This window comes from Panthera uncia, chromosome B4, assembly GCF_023721935.1.
Source record: "Panthera uncia isolate 11264 chromosome B4, Puncia_PCG_1.0, whole genome shotgun sequence".
Classification (NCBI taxonomy): Eukaryota; Metazoa; Chordata; class Mammalia; order Carnivora; family Felidae; genus Panthera; species Panthera uncia.
Window position 1 is genome coordinate 64,714,237 of NC_064809.1, and position 22,010 is coordinate 64,736,246.

The 22,010-nt window shown below is 34.8% G+C and overlaps 1 protein-coding gene across 1 annotated transcript in view; it reads right to left on the reverse strand.

Annotated features, from left to right (window-relative positions):
• The window catches only part of CPNE8 (copine 8), a 227,106-nt gene that overhangs the window by 90,819 nt on the left and 114,277 nt on the right, over nucleotides 1-22,010 (reverse strand). Inside the window, exons 9-10 of the mRNA XM_049625275.1 lie at nucleotides 18,117-18,221; nucleotides 16,552-16,593 (exon numbers count right to left, since the gene is read on the reverse strand). Of these exons, the coding sequence (XP_049481232.1) occupies nucleotides 16,552-16,593; nucleotides 18,117-18,221 (147 nt within the window). The remainder of the gene's footprint in view (nucleotides 1-16,551; nucleotides 16,594-18,116; nucleotides 18,222-22,010) is intronic.

Sequence of the window (22,010 nt, forward strand, 5' to 3'; positions counted from 1 at the left end):
CTGGAAAAGGTTGCCAATAATTCTGCAACACCCCTTAGCAAAGTATACACAATTGAAATGAATATATGCCACTTGTATTATAACTATATGTATTTAATCAACCTTAAAAATCTAAAACTGCAAATTTTGACAGCCTTACATACATGATATAATAAATACTAATCATAGGAGAAATTGTGATACCAAAAAAATACCTAGCTGTTTTTAAGGACCTTTTATTTCCTAGTCAAAAGATTGTTACTGAGTACTTCCTTTAACTGAACCTCAATGACAAACAATTACACTTAATCTGTTTAAATATACACACAGACGTTGCTACAAAAGGTCATATTTCATTCTTTCTCATTGCCAAGTAGTATTCCATTGTGTATATAAACCACAATTTCTTTATCCATTCATCAGTTGATGGACATTTAGGCTCTTTCCATAATTTGGCTATTGTTGAGAGTGCTGCTATAAACATTGGGGTGCAAGTGCCCTATGCATCAGCACTCCTGTATCCCTTGGGTAAATTCCTAGCAGTGCTATTGCTGGGTCATAGGGTAGGTCTATTTTTAATTTTTTGAGGAACCTCCATACTGTTTTCCAGAGCAGCTGCACCAGTTTGCATTCCCACCAACAGTGCAAGAGGGTTCCCGTTTCTCCACATCCTCGCCAGCATCTATAGTCTCACGATTTGTTCATTTTGGCCACTCTGACTGGCGTGAGGTGATATCTGAGTGTGGTTTTGATTTGTATTTCCCTGATGAGGAGCGACGTTGAGTATCTTTTCATGTGCCTGTTGGCCATCTGGGTGTCTTCTTTAGAGAATTCATGTTTTCTGCCCATTCTTCACTGGATTATCTGTTTTTCGGGTGTGGAGTTTGGTGAGTTCTTTATAGATTTTGGATACTAGCCCTTTATCCAATATGTCATTTGCAAATATCTTTTCCCATTCTGTTGGTTGTTTCCTTTGCAGTGCAGACGTTTTTATCTTCATGAGGTCCCAATAGTTCATTTTTCCTTTTAATTCCCTTGCCTTTGGAGATGTCTCAAGTAAGAAATTGCTGTGGCTGTGGTCAGAGAGGTTTTTTTCCTGCTTTCTCCTCTAGGGTTTTGATGGTTTCTTGTCTCACATTCAGGTCCTTTATCCATTTTGAGTTTATTTTTGTGAATGGTGTAAGAAAGTGGTATGGCCTTTTGTAGTAACATGGATGGAACTGGAGAGCGTTATGCTAAGTGAAATAAGTCATACAGAGAAAGACAGATACCATATGTTTTCACTCTTATGTGGATCCTGAGAAACTTAACAGAAGACCATGGGGTAGGGAAAGGAAAAGAAAAGTTAGAGAGGGAGAGAGCCAAACCATAAGAGACTCTTAAAAACTGAGAATAATCTGAGGGTTGATGGGGGGTGGAAGGGAGGACAGGGTGGGTGATGAGTATTGAGGAGGGCACCTGTTGTGATGAGCACTGAGTGTTGTATGGAAACCAATTTGACAATAAATTTCATATTAAAAAAATAAACATATATATAGAACAGATTAGAAAAATCCAAAAGAATGGTTTATTCTCAGATATTCTTTAATGGTGTCAAATTCAGTGCAATACCAAAAATGCAAATTTATACGAGGTTAGCTTAATATTAAAATGTTGCTGATTTTTAGTAACAACTGTGAATGTAAACTGTACTATCTGGTTTAAACTACAATGCAAAAATTATTCCAAATATTATGAAATGTACACACAAAGGAAAGTTCTGTCTTCTATTTCTAATGAAGTGGTTGAGACAATTATTTAGATAATTCAAACGTAATTACCTGTAGATTTTAAGTAAAGCTATTTTAAGGCTTTATTTTCCCTTTTCAACTTGTAAGTACAGACATCAGTTATAAATTATGAGTACCAGCATTATATACCCAAACAGGTTGGAACTAAGAATCTCATAGTTGAACATTAGAGCTTAAATATCAAAATCAGAGCAGAAATCCTTGATGGGGTGCAGCCAATTAACCTTTAGCACATAAAATCATTTAGGAAACTGAGCTTCTATCCATACCAGAGAGACATATGTCAATCATTTGGTCAAAATTTTTTTACAAAATAAATAAATAACACCAAGCACTGAAACATATACGAATATTTACCAAACCTAAATTGTTATTGGTAGTGGCAGTGTTCTATGTGTCTTAATTTTTCTCCGGATCAGCAACTATAAAATTTTCCTTCCCAAACAGGATTGAAATGCAACATGAATACATGGCTACAATGTATTTTTGTCTTTTTTTAATTCTCTCAAGTTATGTCTACAATAGTCAACATCAAACGCTAAAGCTAAGAACTCATGTTTCAAAGAAAAGATTCTGGAATTCTGAATACCATGTTCCATTTCTCCTACACTAAGAAGCGAAAGATGATGGGAGATAAAAGCAGTGCTTAGAAAGATAGAGGAATAAGCAGTAGTTTGATTTGCAGCCAATGACTAGTTACTAGTCATGTAAAATGGAAAAACCATTTCCACATTTTCCTTCGTTTTCATGTCTGGAAAAAGAACAATAATAATATTTTTTATTGAGAATTTTTTGAGAATTGAGAGGAAATGTGTAAAATTGCTTGGCATACCAAATTAAATTTAAAACTTGTATGGTGCATGATCTTAAAATGGGATTCCCAAGCTATCTGTAGAACAATTTATATAACAAAAGGACTGTACACACCACAGTCTCTCTTATTCATTTTCTCTCTTTCTGACTAGACAATTTCGATGAAATATTAAAATTGTCACAAAGTAAAGGTATTTGGCAGATGCACATCTATAGTGACCTTGTCACCTGCTAAATTTTAATAAACTTTTTCCAGGACTCAGTTGTCACTAAGCTTAGTTTTATGTGTATTTGGAATACTAGTAGGTGAGTGACAAACGCTGTACAACTATACAACACATGTGCATAACACAAAATCTCAAATCATCTTAGTATTTAGAATCACAGAGAAAATAATGGGTGACCAATGAATATCAGTAAATCCTATTGCATAAATGATCAGCACCATTACTATCAGAATCTTTTCATCACTCACAACTAGGAGTTTCATTTAATTGGAACACTTTTATGACCAGTCTGTAGAATTTTCCCTCAAAACTCTCAGTAGGTAATTACATATACTTCCACTGTGTAAAAGAGATCTTTGAGGTAGATGTTTCTCCAGTTTATACCTTTGATTTATATTCCAGCATCTCTCCCATCCCCTAGTCTCATATTTCTAATAGCCTGATATACATTCTCCCCTGTGATATATAACTTTAAAAAAGAATTGGGGATGAAAAAAAAAAGAAATAGAATGAAAAAAGCAATCTTGGGGGGAGAGCAAGCAAAGCCAGGTCTTCAAAATATATGTATCTGTTAGGAAGAGAGAGCTGGGTATTGTAGAAGAGAGCACAAAAGAATTAGGTTGAGGTGATCTGAATGTTTTTGCTCCTCTGGCATGAGGCCATCATGAGTTCTAATACTGTTTGAATGAGACCATTCTCTAGGTTTACATTTGGGAGTCTCTCATCAAAACTAAGCAAAAGCTTCATCAAAAAAAAAAAAAGCTTATGCACAGTTAAGGAAACAGTCAACAAAACTAAAAGGCAACCTGTGGAATGGAAGAAGATATTTGCAAATGACATATCTGATAAAGGGTTAGAATCCAAAATATATATAGAATTTATAAAACAACACCCCAAAAACAAAAAATCCAATTTAAAAATGGGCAGAAGACATGAATACATATTTCTCCAAAGAAGACACCCAGATGGCCAACATCACTCATCATCAGGGAAATACAAATCAAAACTACAATGAGACATCACCCCACACCTATCAGAATGGCTGAAATCAACAACACAAGAAATGACAGGTGTTGGTGAGGATGTGGAGAAAGGGGTACCCTCTTGCACTGTTGGTGGGAATGCAAACTGGTGCAGCCACTCTGGAAAATAGTATGGGGTTTTCTCAAGAAGTTAAAAACAGAAGTATCCTACAATCTAGCAATTGTACTACTAAGTATTTACCCAAAGAATACAAAAATACTAATTCAAAGGGATACATGCACCCCGATGTTTATAGCAGCATTATCTACAATAGCCAAATTATAGAATCAGCCCAAGTGTCCATCAACTGATGAATGGATAAAGTGGATGTGGTATATAAACACAATGGAATATCACTCAGCCATAGAAAAGAATGAAATCTTGGCCATAGATCGAGCTAGAGAGTTATTATTATGCTAGGCAAAATAAGTCAGTCAGAGAAACACAAATACATATGATTTCACTCATGTGGAATTTCAGAAACAAAACAAATGAGCAAAGGAGAAAAAGGAGAGAGAGAGGACAACCAAGAAACAGATATTTAATTATAGAGAACAAACTGATGGTTACCAGAATGGAGGTGGGTGGGAGGATGGTTAAATAGGTGATGGGGATTAAGAAGGGCACTTGTGATGAACACTAAGTATTATACGGAAGTCTTGAATTGCTGTCTTGTATACTTGAAATTAATATTACGCTGTATATCAATGAACTGGAATTTGAATAAAAACTTTAAGAAAAAAGCTAATAAAAAAGTTTAAATTCACCCAGTCCAAAATCAGGTTCATCGTAGCTACCTCAATTTCCACAAACTGACAAGTTAGCAACCCCCTATTTCCATTAGTGATGTGCATATTTCATTCTCAACTACATTCAGAATATGAGATCTGTGTTTTACTTCAGTCTTCAACTGTAACCATCCAGCAGCTACAAACTTATATACTCCATTTCCTTAACACTGGCTCTAGTATCTAGCTTCATTTTGTATAAAGAACTGAAAAGCTCACAAACCATGCAATCTGAAGCAAAAAACTTAACCTCAATTCATTTATCAGCAAAACTAGGAAGATAATAAATAATACCTACTGGATTCTTATAAGGATCAAATGAGAAAGTGGTGAAAAACACTTTTGTAAACTGCAAAGCTCTATGCATATTCAAAATGTAATTTAGTTGTTTTTCACGGCAAGGGTTTTATGATTTTTTATTGCCTTTACTGCCAACCTAATATAAGTTTCATTACTATCCCAAAAACCTCCTTAACCTCTAAACTAGTTTTTATACTTCTGTGTCTCCCTGATTCCAAATCATTCTGCAAATATTTTCCCATATCTCTCATAGTGCTAGAATGTCCTTGGTTCATTATTCAGTAACAAAATCTCTTAATGACTCCAAAGTTCCAATGGAATTCAGAAAATACTCTCCAGTCTATCAGAAGCCTTCCATCATATGGTCCTGACCTACCTTTGTATATGTATCTGTATTTCCCATTAATTCCCTCTAATACATTGTAACATACTCACAATCACAGGCCCAAAACAAAATCCTTTACTTAATGGGTTCACAAAATCCCTTCTTTTAAAATCCCTACTCTCCTTTCAGATAAATTACCTATCATACTTTGTCATGAGCACATCTTGGCACTTCTGCTCAGATATGAACTTGTCTTTCTCTAAAATTTAACAACACATTATACCTTTCTCAAGGAACACGCCCTGCCTAGTATTTTGCTCCTAGAATGGTACTGTACATTCTACAAGACCATATGGGCTGTGTGTGAATCATTTTTTAATTAGCCTGTAGTAACTAGGACAGCAATCTGCACTTTATAGATGCTCAAGAAAGCATTCGTCCTATTTAATTGTGTTGATATTCAGTTCCTAATCTCAGGGGAAAAAATAATGATTTCATAAGTAAGGTTTTTGTAGTTTTAGTTTTAGTTTTTAGTTTTCCCATTTCTAACAGATTGAGTGAGTTTCTAAAAATGGTTCTCAACTCAAATCTGAGTTAGGCTGACCTGGGGAGTTTTTTCAAACAATTCATGTTTAGACTGTATCCCAAGCCTACTGAACCAGTATCTGTATCTGGAGAGGTATTATGTTAAGGAAAAGTGCTTCAAGTTACATCTCCAGCTGCTGCAAATGGTCCACAATGTTTCTGGCAATAAATGAAAAAACACATTTTACTCTTGATTACAGGAAAACTTCAAGGTTTTCTATCTTATAGAATGGAGATGACACTTGAGATCATTATAGAGATGTGCAAGATATTCTTCAATATAAGCAAAAAGAAAACCTGTTTGAAAATGAATGAAAAATCTTTTGGGATACACATGATAAAAATACTTGAAGTCACAAATATGTTAATTTTAAAACTCTTTTTAATTTTTATTTATTTTTGAGAGAGAGAAACAGAATGTGATCAGGGGAGGGGCAGAGAGAGAGGAGACACAGAATCTGAAGCAGGCTCCATGCTCCGAGCTGTCAGCACAGAGCCTGATGCAGGGCTTGAACCCACGAACGCTGAGATCATGACCTGAGCTGAAGTCAGACACTTAACCAACTGAGCCACCCAAGCGCCCCACAAATATGTTAACTTCGTAGTGAAAAACAATTACCATGAATGGGAAGAAGAGGTAGGGCTTTGTGTTCTTCTTTTGGAAAATTCAACACATTTTTCATGCATGTTATAATATAAATAGGCTGTATTTTTGCAGACTAAAATTACAAATTGCAAAATAGTCTGAAGGATGGCATGAGATGATAATATAAAGGACAAAAAGAAACAATGTTGTGTTGCTTCAGAGCTGAATGACTGAATATCTTGTCTATACAAGTGTCCATCAATTGAAATGGTATTTAAAACTCTGCTTCCTTTCATTAGGAGACTGTTCTTTGGCTAAAAGCATCTATATAAGAAATTATTCCTGAATGTTTTAAAATATAATAGAAACAGAAAGGTTTTAATTTTAAGGACAAAAACTAAGAACCCATGGAGATGCTAACAGGAACCTGAATCACAACCTTCTGAGGTAAAGCAGGTGGTACCTTAATTTTCATGGAGAATAAAGTGCAGTTAAAGGTTTCTTTTTTGTTATTGCTCGATATTAAAATAGGATCTAGAATTCTACATTTGGAAAATACTGATTGAATTTGCATATGATTTAGATGTTTTTGTCTCTTCAACTAATAAGAGTGCAATACATATTAATTTAATGAATGAAAAAATTAAGATAAATCACATGTAATATAAACAAATCTCACAAACTTAATGTTGAGGGAAGCCAGACACCAAAGAGTACCTACTACTTAATTCCATTTGTTTAATTCAGAAACAGGCAACACTGAAGTATGTTAACAAAAGTCAGGAAGGTGGTTAACTAGAAGGAGGGGAAATAATGAATGGAAGAGGGAAGAGGAAGGCTTCTGCAGTGCTGGTAAAGCTGTTTCTTTCTTTCTTTTTTTTAATTTTTTTTTTAACATTCATTACTTTTTTAGAGACAGAGTGTGAGTGAGGGAGGGAGACACAGAATCTAAAGCAGGCTCTGAGCTGTCAACACAGAGCCCGATGTGGGGTTTGAACTCAAGGACGGCGAAATCATGACCTGAGCGGAAGTCACTTAACTGACTGAGCCACCCAGGAGTCCCAGTGGTAAAGCTGTTTCTTGATGTGGGTGCTGAATATACTGTATTGAATGCTGTATTCAAATTTGTGAAAATTCATTGAGCTGTATATTTATGATGTGTGCACTTTTCTATACTACATTAACGTTGAATTAAAGTTTATTTTACACCTCCTGCTCTGTGCTGACAGATCAGAGCCTGGAGCCTGCTTTGGATTCTGTGTCTTCCTCTCTCTCTCTGCCTCTCCCCTGCTCACACTCTGTCTCTCTCTGTCTCTCAAAAAATAAATAAATAAAATGTTAAAAAGTTTATTTTAAAAAAGGACCCTTTAGCTCCATCTCTTATTATGTTTGGAAAGACCTTCCAAATTCAGAGATTATTTTGTAGTCTTCTATTTTCTTTTCTTTGTGTTTTATTCTTTTCATTTATGTGGCTATTTTTTGGTCAATGGTATGAGTTTTAATTAATTCTTAATTAAACTTAAATCTTACTTAAATCTTACACATAAATTATTTCAAATCATGTAAAATGCTCAATTGGTTATTTTCCAATTTGTCATTCTTCCTATTCTCATTCTAAATTAAAACTTGACCGGCCTTGAAAACACAGGCTTCTTTCCCAGCAGGTCTGAACCTGACTTATTGTAGAATATTGGGTCCTGAGAGTTATAGATCTTACTACTAAATCATGTTGATAAGCCAAATTAAAAAGTAACATTTTCAGGTAATTTGAGTTCTTTTCCTGTGATGTAGGGGAGCGACATTTACCACTCTAAAATGTGTCTCTTTAAAGTTTTATCCATGTAAGTAATCTCTACACCCAACATGGGCTCAAATTTACAACCCCAAGATCAAGAGTCGTATGCTCCTCTAACTGAGCTAGCCAACCTCCCCCAAAATGTGCCTCTTTTGCATGTGGATTATTTTATGCTGATTATTTTTAAGAAACAGAAGGCTTGGAAGAACCTTTGACCTTCCACCTAATTGCCTAACAGAATTTAGATAGAGGACCAACTCCAGGAAGGGAACTATCACCATAGATTACTATACTATGAACTAGGTATAGTAAGCAGGGAGGTAAACCCCCTATAAAACTCCTATGGTGAACAGACCTATCAAAGTCTGTTTGTTAAAATTCCTCCTGTGTCCCAATTATTTCTGTAGGGCCCAGCAAACATTTCTTACCAAACACTTATTCTTTTTTTATCTTCCTGTGAATAAATCTTCTTTCCCTTTGAAGTCCCAGACCTCTACCCATTTCTCCTTAACTCTGAATGGGATATAAGCCTCAATTGCCTAGCTGCCTCTGGCCCTTATAGTCTTTATGGCACTCCCATATATATGTAATTAAGTTTGATTTTCTCTTGTTAATCTGTCTTATGCCAATTTAAATCTTAGACCAGTTGAAAGATTCTTGAAGGATAAAGGAAAATTTTTCCTTCCCAACAATGTCAATGAGTTAATCCTAATTCAGCAATGGTGGCATTGAGATACAAAATCACTTGTTTTGAAAACACAGACTTGTAACCCACATCTTTTCTGACACACATTTATAAAACCTCAGCTCCACCCATTTTCCCTCTTTCCAGAGTTTGCCAGAATGTTCTGTGCTATTCTCAACAGTTCTCTACAAATTCCCGTTATTCTTTTTCTAGAACTATATAAATCCTATGACTAAAAATTCTGTTTCTCCACTACTATGATTCAGGATTTCTTTTGTTCCAATTCCTTTTCTCTTTCCCTAAACTGCACTGTAAAAACTTTTTCTACTGTACTGTTGCTCTCTTTACTATTCTTTCAGTATCCATAGACTTAAAAACAAATTATTCCCATCACAATGTTGAATTATGATACTGTTGCCAAAATAAATACCAATTTTAGCCTTGTAACAAATATTTACACTCTTTTCATAAATATCCACATTTATTTCACCTTTTAACCTTGTGGAAACTAAAAAATTATAGAACTAACTGTAGGAAAATCATGAATTCACATTAATTACAATAATGGCATGATTTCATTACTTATTTCTTAGATATGCTGGACTTGGCAAATGACTGGAAATGGTAGCTGAGAGCAAGGGAGGAGTCAATATCATGTTTCAAGTCTGCAAGCCTGGGATTATGATAATGTCTGGAGATAACACTCGAGAGTGAAATCCAGTAGAGTCCAAGTAAATGTAAAAATATAAAAACATTTGTCTACTTAACCACTGTTCAGAGTGAGTCTACTCTAAACCTCTTTGTCTACTCTTTACAATTCAATCTCTTATGAGCCTTTCCTACTACTCCAGTTTCCAAGGACCTTCCCTAGGGCTCCCCAGGTCACCCTATAATCCAACAATTAAAAAGTTGACCCTGACAAAGAAAAGGGTTTCCAGGGACCTATTTTAATTGCACAGCTGTCATCTATTTTGATGGTTGATAAACATTTTGAATATCACCCCTGGTAATCTCACAATAAAATAAAACCTATGAGAGGAAAGGCAGATTTAGCAGTGAAGTTGATGATTAATTCACATTGGGCATAATTAAATAGACTCAGTTTCTTTGTTAAATACAAAAAAAAAATCTGAGGTGTCTACAAATAGTTTTTAAAAAGTGAGAAAATGACAGCTGAATTAATTACTGCCTGAAGTTTCAACTAAAGAGATATAATCGCTAACATCATTCAAGATAATTTCATAATTTCAAGTAAAGGGCAGAAATGAGAAGATAAATAACCATCACTGATAGAGGATTGGGTGTTTATCAGAAAGACAACAGAGTTATTTCAAATACTCTCTTCTGTAACATTGAAATAACACAAGAAGCTACTCCATTAAAGACACTGTAACTTACATTGTGGGAAACAGTAAGACAAAATACAGTCCTTAACCTCAGGGAGTTTACAATTTAATATGACAGCTAAAGCAGAAACAAAATTTCAGCATAAATCATAATATGCTAGATATGCTAATTAGCATTCCTAAATGGTAAACACAATACACAAAAGAGAGGGATTAAATGAATTTAGATGTATAGGAAAAGCTTTCAGACAATTTGAGACTATTTAACTTGGGCTGAGGGGCATCTGGGTGGCTCAGTCAGTCAAGCATCTGACTTAGGCTCAGGTCATGATCTCAGCATTCATGGGTTTGAGCCCCACGTTGGGCTCTGTGCTGACAGCTCAGAGCCTGGAACCTGCTTCAGAGTCTTTGTCTCCCTCTCTCTCTGCCCCTCCCCTGCTCATGCTCTGTCTCTCCTTCAAAATTAAATGAACATTTAAAAAAAATTTTTTTTTAATTTAAATTGGACCAGAACAGAAAACCAACAGGCAAAAATTAACACAGAAATGGAAGGACATATAAAACACATTAAAGAAAATTAAAATATTCTTGTATAAAGATTAGAATTGTGTATTTTCACTAGCCTGACAAATTGTTTAGCACATAATAAATGCTCAATAACACTTTCTTTCAAAATTAGTTAATAGAATTTCTATTAGGACATAGAGACATACAAAAATGATTACCACCTTAGATATCATCATATACATAATTAAATCAGTCTTTAATGAGGGTAAGAATTATAGATTGGAGGGAAAAGGGGACAAAACCCCACAAACTATATGTGAGGAAAATCATTACCTAAATTCGTAGGAGGTGGAGGAACAAACGGTAAGGCAGTAAACAACACGTAGATTATGAAATTCCATTTATCTACATTTTTAAAAAGTCTCCAAGGAGTGGAGGTGGTGGAACAAGAAAAGGAAAGTGAATACACATTTAGGACATTCAGGGTTAACTGCAAGCAATCAGACAGCTATTGTTAGGGAAAGTTTAATTAGAGTAAGTGAGAAAATTTTAAGTAATGAAAAAACTACAAAAGGTTTGCATGTGCTTCTCCTAAATGAGTTATAAATGCCTTAGACAACTTACAAGTAAATTCTTGAGTGGGGCACTGGACCGAGAATGACTGTTATTTCACACCATGATGATGCATAATTGCAGAACTAAAACATCAAGTGTGTTTATCAACTATCTTCAAAGGGAACAGACTAGAAAATGATAGATAGCACTTACATGGTATTTCCCAGATAAATGAAGTTTGCACTTATTCTAAGTGTCACTATTTAAAACGACTACATTAGACACCATGCAGAGCGCTAATAAAACCTTTACTCTCCTTGTTCAGCACATTTCAAGAGTCAAATTTTATGACTGGCAGCTCACTAGTTCAGCCTTTTCATGAAGTCATCTTCGAGAGATAGCGATCTACTCGGTGGCCCATTTACAATCAGTCCCACATCAGAGCCACGAGGTTTTAACGCAGAGCTGTTCTGTGAACGCTCCCTGAATTTTAAACGAGCCACAAAGTCAGCTGAAGCTACTTCAAGCAATTGAAGCTTTTCAAAGATACTACCACTGATTGCTTTGTAACCCAGACAAGTCAGTTTCTCAGCACTTCAGCTTTTCAATTGTTAAAATGAGGTTTTAAATATTCTTCCTTCACATCACTTGACGAAATGGTGGGGATTATGGAGACGATTTTAGTAAAGTGGTTTTAACTTGTTGAAAATTGGTACATTTACACTGATTATTCATACTAAGGTCAAGCAATGTCTCTGCACTCAGACCACTGCCAAGGTGTTTAAATAGAAAAGGACAAGTGACTATATTTCTTCTGTTGCAAATTAGCTCAGGCTACCCATTTTAATGTCAATTGGTTACTTGCGCGACAGCATTGCCACATTTTTGTAGGCATCAGGGTGCACAAGATGTTTGTTACAGAATTAATCTCAAGTTGATGAATTACGTTAAACATACCATTAGATTTCTGACCCCAAATCACACCACTTCGTGAAGTTCCTAATCTGCGAATATAATTATCACCTCACTTATCTGAAGCACCCTAGCTAGTAAAACAAAACGTGATTGTAAGCAAGTAACACTGTCAAGCATTGTTCACTTAAATTCTTGACTGAAATATTCTCTCTGAACTGACAGATCAGGTTACTTTATGGGTTACCTATGGTTAAATTCATACACAAAATAATATAGATATCTGAACAGTTTTCCCCCACTTTGTAAGGGGACACTCAAAACTATGACATACAGACAAATAAAACTGATTTAAAAATAAAACAAAGAGCTGATATAAAGTTACTTAAGATGTATATTATATGGGTTTAATTAAACTTTACATCGTGCTATCTGGTATGACAGTTGCCAACCAGATGTTGCAGTAGGGCACTGGGAATACAGTCAGTCTGAATGAGGTATGCTGCAAGCATCAATAACATACCGGATTTCAAAGACTTAGTATAAAAAATGTAAAATGTCTCATTACTAATTATATTGATATTGATTCTATATTAAAATAATATTTTGCATATATAGAATTAAATAAAATATATTATTACATCATTTTCATTGGTTTATTTTTAGTTTTCAATGTTGCTACTAGAAAATGTTAAATTACATATGTGATTTGCATTATATTTATACTGGACAATGCTGATATAGCTGTCAAAAACAGGTAAGAGGAATCCACTGAGTAAATAATCTTTTTTCTAAATAGAGGAAACAAAAGTTCTCAACCTAGATACAGAATTTAAAAATTGATACATGTACACGATTCATGACAAATACTAAAGACAACAGGAAACAGTTTCTGCTGATAATTACATTGTATCATGAAATATAATGAATGTCAAATCATGTTCACCCTGATTTCAGGAAAGAACATCTACATTGGGAAATTATGTCAGATAAGCAAAATGTGTGTAGAAAGTATAACCATGTTATCATAAGCATATGTAACCACAAGCTGGAATATCAACTTGTAGAACAATCTACACAGTGACTACTACACATTATAAAACTAGTATCTAGATTCTATGGCTTTTAGGCATTATTGTTATTAGAGACTAATGTGCCTTTTAAATTTCATAAATCATATTTATTTAGAAGAAAGACTTATCAAAAATTATTTAATTATTTTAATTTTTCTTTTTATATGTCATTCTCAAACATCATTTTGCTAACACTGAAAAGCTAATTACTATACCCGGGTCATATAAAATTATGCACTGAAGTTTCTTAGATTAAAATATGGATCTATATTCTGGATTAAAGAAAGAGCATTTTGACCCGTTAAAAAATTATTAAACCAGTTATAAAATTATAATACACTCCTGCAATTATTCTGCTAATCATATAATTCATTTCCAAGGAATGTTCAAAGTTCCCCCTAACAATTCTTCCCCTGCCACCATCATCCCCTTTTGATTGTCAGACAGTCTTACTCCTGAGAGTTCTTTTGAACATGCTGTTAATGATGGTATATGGAGGTGGAATTTAAAATTAAATCAACATGGGATCCACCACCACCAATAGGTGAAGATCCAATGACAAGATGAGTTCATCAAATTTCAACACCTAAATGTTTTCTTTCCATCTAAATTCATGTCTCAAAAGTAAATCATTGTATATCAAAAAAAAACACCCTAATCTAATGACCCAAATGCTTCACTTCCTTTAACTACATTCTATAATCCCCCCATCTTTCTATTTCTACTCTCCCTCATGCGCTTGTTCTCACTCAAGCTCTTATTCTCATAATCTAAGACAGCTCATTTATCAATTGGATAGCTATCAAGATTCTTTCAAAATCTGAAATACTCATTTACCTCTCCTAACTTCCTGTTACATAAGACTTGCTACCTAGGAATGCTTCATCCACCTCTCTGAGTAATATAAAATGTTAGGTAATGGCATACTTACGTTAAAACGTTTCTTAAATAGTACTTGCATTCTTCTTCATTACAACATTATCAATTGCCAAAGAATCATAGAGTAAGACCAATGTCCAGGTTGAAGGCTTTTATTTATATAACATGATTTATAATTATAATGTTAGAGATATATAGTGTATTATTTATGAGTGAACTGTTGGACGAAGAACACTGCCAGGGTTCAAGTCCTGGCTCCACCATTTGTTACTTGTGTGACCTAGGCACATTACTTCTTTGCCTTGATTTTTTTATCTGTAAAATAGTATTAATACACTACCTATCTCTTACTGTGAAAATTAAATAAGGAATAACATGAAAAATGCTGAGAGAATACCTGGCATATTAAAAATATTCAATAAATCATATGCTCAAAACTCCAATATCAAAAAAGAAAGAAAAATGATAATTAAATTCCAAGGTAATTCTGATCTCCAAAACTATTCAAAATTTTTGTGGCTCAGAAGTAGACTGGAAGACAGAAGGAGAGTCATAAAATCTCACTTTTCAAAGCAGGACAATAAAACATCTACAATGTCTGCAAATTTTAGATTAAAGGTCATAGATGCAAATGAAATCTGAATTTATACACTTCATTTCAAAGTGTTCAAATTAAAATTTCCCTAATTTCCTAATAGAGAAAGGCCACCATTGTTGCATTCTCAATTAAAATTTAAAACAGGGTATGATATAAAGCATAAAGTCCTGCTTTACTCAGATTGGCATTATTTCTTCTATTTATTCTGAGGTGCAAAACTCATTTTCTCAGTGAATAAAGTTTAATGAAGCAATGGAGCGAGCATATGTCTCTATGAGAAAACATAATGTTTTCTACTGAGATTTCTCCAGAATTCATGTAGAAATTGATTATCTTTCAGAGTAACTTTAGGGTTGCCTGGGTGGCTCAGTCAGTTAACCATCCAACTCTGGACTTCGGCTCAGGTCATGATCTTGCAGTTTGTGAGTTCGAGCCCCCCCCCCCCCCCCACCATTGGGCTCTACGCTGACAGTACAGAGCCTTCTTGGGATTCTCTCTCTCTCCTTCTCTCTCTGCCCCTCTCTCACTTGTGCTCTCTCTCTTTCAAAAATAAATAAATAAACTTAAAAAAAGAGTAACTTCAAATGGTGTTAGGATGCTTTAGCACAGTCATGCTTGAGATACCACTTGAAGAATGAAACCAATTATTTGGTGAGAGCTGAAGTGTGGGATAGTATCTTCACCTCTCTCTCCATCCCCCCTTATCAGTCCACAAAAAGGAGAAAATACTAGTTGGGCCAAATTCATGTCACCAATTGGACCATGTATGCAAATGAATGGATGGGGGTGGGGGAGAGGGGAAAATGGGTGATGGGCAATGAGGAGGGCACTTGTCAGGATGAGCACTGGGTGTTGTATGGAAGCCAATTCGATAATAAATTATATTAAAAAAAAAAAAAAGGAATGACCTAGGGCAAAGTGAGATGTGAGCATTTCTGGGTCCCTTGGCTTAACATCATTTAAAACCACATCAGTACTGGGGCGCCTGGGTGGCTGGGTCAGTTAAGCATCTGACTTTGGCTCAGAACATGATCTGAGTTTGTGGGTTCGAGCCCCACATCAGGCTCTGTGCTGACAGCTCAGAGCCTGGAGCCTGCTTCAAATTCTGTGTCTCCCTCTCTCTCTGCCCCTCCCTCACTCTCACACTCTGTCTCTCAAAAATGAATAAATGTTAAAAAAAATAGTTTTTAAAAACACCTCAGTATCAATCCTACTTAAAACAGTAGAAACAGTGGAAAAATAAAGAAGAAAGAGAAAAAAGTAGTGTGTAACTTCTCTGTTAGTATTTAACATGTACTGTGATATGCAGAGGAAAACCATGATTTTGCAGCTCTGAACATTGGCAATCATCAGACATAATTCTAGAGTTTTGTTTTGTTTTTTGTTTGTGAGGTATGTGCCTTTTTTAGGGGCTTAGGGGTACTCAAGTGTTCCCATGGATGACAGAGCATAAAAAGTTATAGGAATCTTCAGGGAAATTATGAGGCACAGACATTTGAGAATCACTACTATGCAGCTATATAAGACATCTGTAAGTTTTCCAGTGAAAAATCAAGTCCCAGTTGAAAATCTGCAATGTTACTAAAAATGAGGAAGACCTCTATTTTATTCTCCAAATTGAAAAATTACACTAATGCTTAAAATCCCATGTAAGCACCTCAGTAACATTTGGCAACATCACACAATCTGCAATCTGAAGATTAAAATTAAAACATATGGTCATATTGATATATTTTTAAAGAAAACAAATTTCAAGAGCAAGAATAAAAGAAGAGATTGTCTTACCTCCCATCTCGATCCCAGTCATACACCTCTACTTTGATTGTTCTGTCCATGAGGAAAACATACACATAAAGTTACTTAGTAAGATTAAAATAACATGATTGAGCATTAAAAAATAAGTTGCAGATTTTCTTAGATGAAATAATGTAGGTTCCATAAAATAGTTTGAAGTTGATTTTGTTGATTTTATTACTATATTTTGATTTATATCTTAAAATGGGCTTTTCAAATCTTACTGATTCTTCAAAGGCATAGGGAAAGTATATGGGAGGAGCATGCAGAATTTGACATAGCTCCTCAATGAGAAGGTCTGCAACTACTTTCCTACTCTTGAAAACCATTGTGTTAGAGCAGGATTTCTCGATTTTAGCATGAATCACAATCACATGGAAAGCTTCTCACACCTTGAATTGTTGGACTTCATGCCCAGAGTTCCCAGTTCAGTGGGCTTGAGTTGGGGCCTAAGAATTTGAATTTCTACCAAGTTAAACCAGGTGATGCTGATGCTGCTCATCAAGAACCACACTGCAAGAACCACTTTCTTACAAAATGAGTTCAGTTAGATAAAGTTATGATCTTGTTAAATGAATAAAAATGACATTCAACTTCAATTTTCAAGGAAATTTAACGACATGCTGCTAATCAATAGTTCCTTCTACACTAGTTAATAGAATAAATTTGCATTTTTCTAATACTCAAGTAACAAGATAAATAAAATAGCAAAGATATTGGGTTTTTACTTTCTATTTATTTGCTTTTCCTTTGGGGGTAAGGGCTTTAATTATAAACCTCATAATCAACTTCTATTTGAAAAAGAAAAAAAAAACTTTAATGTCAAGAAATCTTAAGATATATTGTGGGAGGATCTTCAGGGTCACCTCACCCTTGCTTTACTTGTAAAGCACCAGAATCTCCCTGTCCTCCATCTATATAACTTTTATGATTCAACATCCATGAGAACAGTGATTCCAAATAGCATTTTCCATAGGAGACTCTTAAATATGGAGAACAAACAGAGGGTTACTGGAGGGGCTGTGGGAGGGGGGATGGGCTAAATGGGTAAGGGGCATCAAGGAATCTACTCCTGAAATCATTGCTGCACCAAATGCTAACTAACTTGGATGTAAGTTAAATAATAATAATAATAGCATTTTCAAGAACGCCTCAGAGTTGATAATATACGTAGTCATAGTCTTCTACGTTTACTTATTCCACTCCAGAAAGATAATGCCAAATTAAAGCATTGAGGCAATGAAAATTCTACAGTGACTTTTGAATAATATGTCAAAACAAACTAAAATTTAATGTATTTTTAGCATTTTGCGTATTTCTGGCCTTGGAAAATCAATCAGTTGAACCAAACTTTAGTCAAATTATCCCTCTTCCCCAAATTATCATGAATAAAAAAAAAAAAGCTATTCAAAAATTCTGAATAAATCGTCTGTTGGTAAATACACATTTACATAGGTAAAGAAGCACCCTAATTTTTTTAAATTTGGCTTAGATTATCAGATACAAAATCTATAGTAAATATTCAAAACTCTGAGAAAAGTCGTCATTTATTTTACCTGTCATAATCACCATTACATAATGCTCTGACTGAGATCTTGAATGCTTGCCATACAGGATTTAGAGTGTTTTTGACAACTTCTGTTTTATGACAAATTGTAAAACTGTAAAAAAAAAAGTTTTCAGTTATTTTTATAATTCAGTTATTATATACAGCTTAAGTAGTAATTCTTCTTTTTCTTTCTTGTGTAGAACAAATGTTGTCAGTTTCTCTGTGGCTGGTATATCATTTAGCAAAAAGAGATTTGTTTTAAAACTTTAACGATAAGCTCACTACAACACAAAGCAATGAGATTCTGCAATAAGTTTGTGAAAGATGATCTTTTGCACATTCAATAAATTCTAAAGTTGCTTTGTAAATAATCTCTATAAAAATTGTGATGACAAATCAAACAGTGAAAAATATCTATGTATGCCCAACAAGATTAGCTTGTTATAGTGCTGAGAACAAAAACCTGGTTGGGTGGGTTGAAGACAGAAAAGAGAAACAGAAACAGAGTGTGGAAACAATATGTTTGGAGAGTTTAACTGTAAAGAGAAATTGGGGGTAGCTTCAGGGGATAGATTAGTCCCTAGAAAGTTTGTGGTTTTCGTTACTTTAAATTTTTCTCTCCAAGATGGAAGAAAAAACAGCAAGGTTGTATACTGAAGGAGAAGTCCCAGTAGATAGGGAAACAATTTATGATGCATAAGAGAGAGGGGAGAAAGGCTTCAGCAATGTCCTTAAATAGATGAAAGTGGATGGGATCCAGGGCATCAATGCAGAAGTTGGACTTGGGACCTCAGATAGTCATTCTCTAGGAACATTCAAGAAGGCAGAGTGCACCGGAGATGCTGTGATGGGATCATGAGAAAGTTCTCCAACTGCCTCCATTTTCTTATGAAATAGGAAACATGATCATCAGCAAAGAAGAAAGTGAGCAGATGTGCTCAAGTGCCTGGGAGAGAGGGAAAGTTGGTGGATTAAGTTAAAAAGTAGGATTCTTGAAGAGGCCTAAGGGCCCCACTTAAGGTAAACATCATGAATTTATAGTGAGACAACCCAGCTTATAGTTCTATCTTTATCTAAACCATGGGCTCTACATATCTAAAGAGTACACAATAAGAGGTCAAATCTATGTAGCCTTAAAGGTGGTTTTCCGATTCAAATTCCAATGTTGTTTCCACCGACCATTTCAATCTCCATATATCAATTAGGTCCTGGAAATGTTTTTGCCTAACATAAATGTATGCAAAGTTCATGAGCTATGAAATTATCCTGGCCAGAATGATACCCAAACCCAATCCTCAGGAAGACCTTAGTAATGAAGTGTTTCAAACACAGGGACCCCAGTAACAGTCATGAACATGAGAATATGACATAATCACCATAGTGGACACACTGCACATAACCCCCACAAGAAAATACTCTCATTTCAAAAAGGCTCTCAGTTGATTTTCCTCCTCTCAGTCAAGAAAAGTCTATTTCTACTAAGGGATCAAATAGAAACATAATCTAAAAGGATCAAGTATTCATTACAAGATTTATGGCATTAGTGCTATCCCCTTTCTGGTAGTACCCTCGCCCATCTAAACAAACTCCTGCCACTAAATTCACAAGCTCAAGAGAACAGATCTGTGGTTATATGTTCTCAGAGTTGACTCACCCAAAAGCACTTTAGGGGCAAAAGCCATGAAAAGAAAGATGGAAGACAGACTGAGAAGATTCAAAAAAGGGTCACTGAGATACCTAAGATGGAAGAAAAGCAAAGGACATAAGGAAGGAATAGGCAGGAAAAACACAGAAGGAATCAAATGAGAAAAGACAGTACACAAAAATGGTTAAGAAAAATTCATGGGGACAGAGGCACCTGGGTGGCTCAGTCGGTTAAGCCTCTGACTTCAGCTCAGGTCATGATCTCACAGTTTGAGTTCGAGCCCCGCGTCGGGCTCTGTGCTGACAGCTCAGAGCCTGGAGCCTGCTTCAGATTCTGCGTCTCCCTTTTTCTCTACCCCTCCCCAGATCACACTATGTCTTTCTCTCCCCAAAATACGTAATTTTGCCCTCAAAATTACATATACAGTTGACCCTTGAATAATTCAGAGGTTAGAGGCATTAACCAACCACACAGTCAAAAATCTGCATATAACTTTTGACTCCTCCAAAACTGAACTACTAATAATAGTCTACTGTTGATCAGAAGCCTTACCAATAATATATACAATAAACACATATTTTGTATGTGTATTATATTCTGTGTTCTTGCAATAAAGTAAGCTAGAGAAAAGAAAAATTTATTTGAAAAAATCATAAGGAAGAGAAAATGCATTTACAGTACTGTAGTATATCAAAAAAAAAAAAAAATCTGGGGCACCTGGGTGGCTCAATCGGTTGAGCATCTGACTTTGGCTCTGGTCATGATCTCATGATTCGCGATTTTGAGCCCCACATGGAGCTCACTGCTGTCAGTGCAGAGCCTGCTTCTGATCCTCTGTCCCCTCTCTCTGCCCCTCCCCCACTTACTCTCACAACTCACTCTCTCTCTCAAAAAAAAAATAAAAACATTGAAAAAACAGTCCACGTTTAAGTGGACCTGTGGAATTTAAACCCATTTTGTACAAAAGTCAACTGTCCTGTTTAGAAACAGGAATCCACCTCCCTTCATAACACATTATTAAAAATCTACAAAGGGACCTTCTCTTCTTGTATCATATTCTTATATATATCAAGTCTTTGGTATGGTGGTAGAGACAGATAGATATCTAGATAGATGATATCTAGATACATGGATGGATAGGTAGATAGAGCAACCGCCTGACTACCTTCAAACTAACATGCCCAACAATTTATTAACTTTTTGGTCTTTTTGTTTATGGTTAAATCAGAACTTCTGTTATGTTCATAGTATAACCAGCCATAATAATTAAATATGTTGATAACCTTTGCTCTTAAGAAAGTGACTTACTTTATTGATCTATATTTATTGCTACATAAATACATATATCTATATTTATAGATCTCTCTCTCTCTCTCTCTCTCTCTCTCTCTATATATATATATATGTATATACACCAAATAGGATTATATATACCTTTTACTAAAAAAGCAGCTATTCCAAGGGGACATTGTTATCTAATTATGAATACAGTTTAAGTTACTAAATAAATGTGACAGCAAGAAAATAAGAATTTATAATCATAGGTTGTTAAGGATCTTTATTAATGCTTCTGTTAAAACTAAGTTTTACCCTATCTTATAAAATGAGGCTCAAACACAGTAAGCAACCGACAATTTGTGAAATAGCTTCATATTCAAATAAACGTTAAAAATAAAGCTAAAATCTTTGCAGTTAAAAAGAGAGACTTACACATAAAAAGTTAGGAGTAAAAGCATTTTTACTCATTCAAAAGTCATCAAAACAAAGCATAAATATACATAATGCACTAGCATATATGCTTTAAAATATATATTTGAATATAGATGGTGACTTAGTTTGCTGTGTGTAATAAAATGGAAAGTTTTCTGAAATGAGATTCACCAAATTTTAGCAACAGTTTTTAAATGACTTGAGACTTTTTTGATTAATTGTACTCTTTTCTTAATATTTACATTTTATTTAATGAATAAATTACTACCATTTTTTACACACATAATTAATTTTCATAATATAACTCATGTGTGAGGGACTGAGATTCTCTAATTATACAATTAATGTTTATAAATAAAGAAAACTAGTAACAAAAATAGAAAGTTCAGAAAATAAGTAGTTCAGACAGGAGGAGAGATAACACTCTTTTGACTAAAAAATTTTGAACCATTCTTTAGTCTTTTTCTACCTTTGAAATGACTGGCAAATAACTATTTTCTTCGTTGTCCCATATTTTTCACATGGATAAAAGTACATCGGCATTTT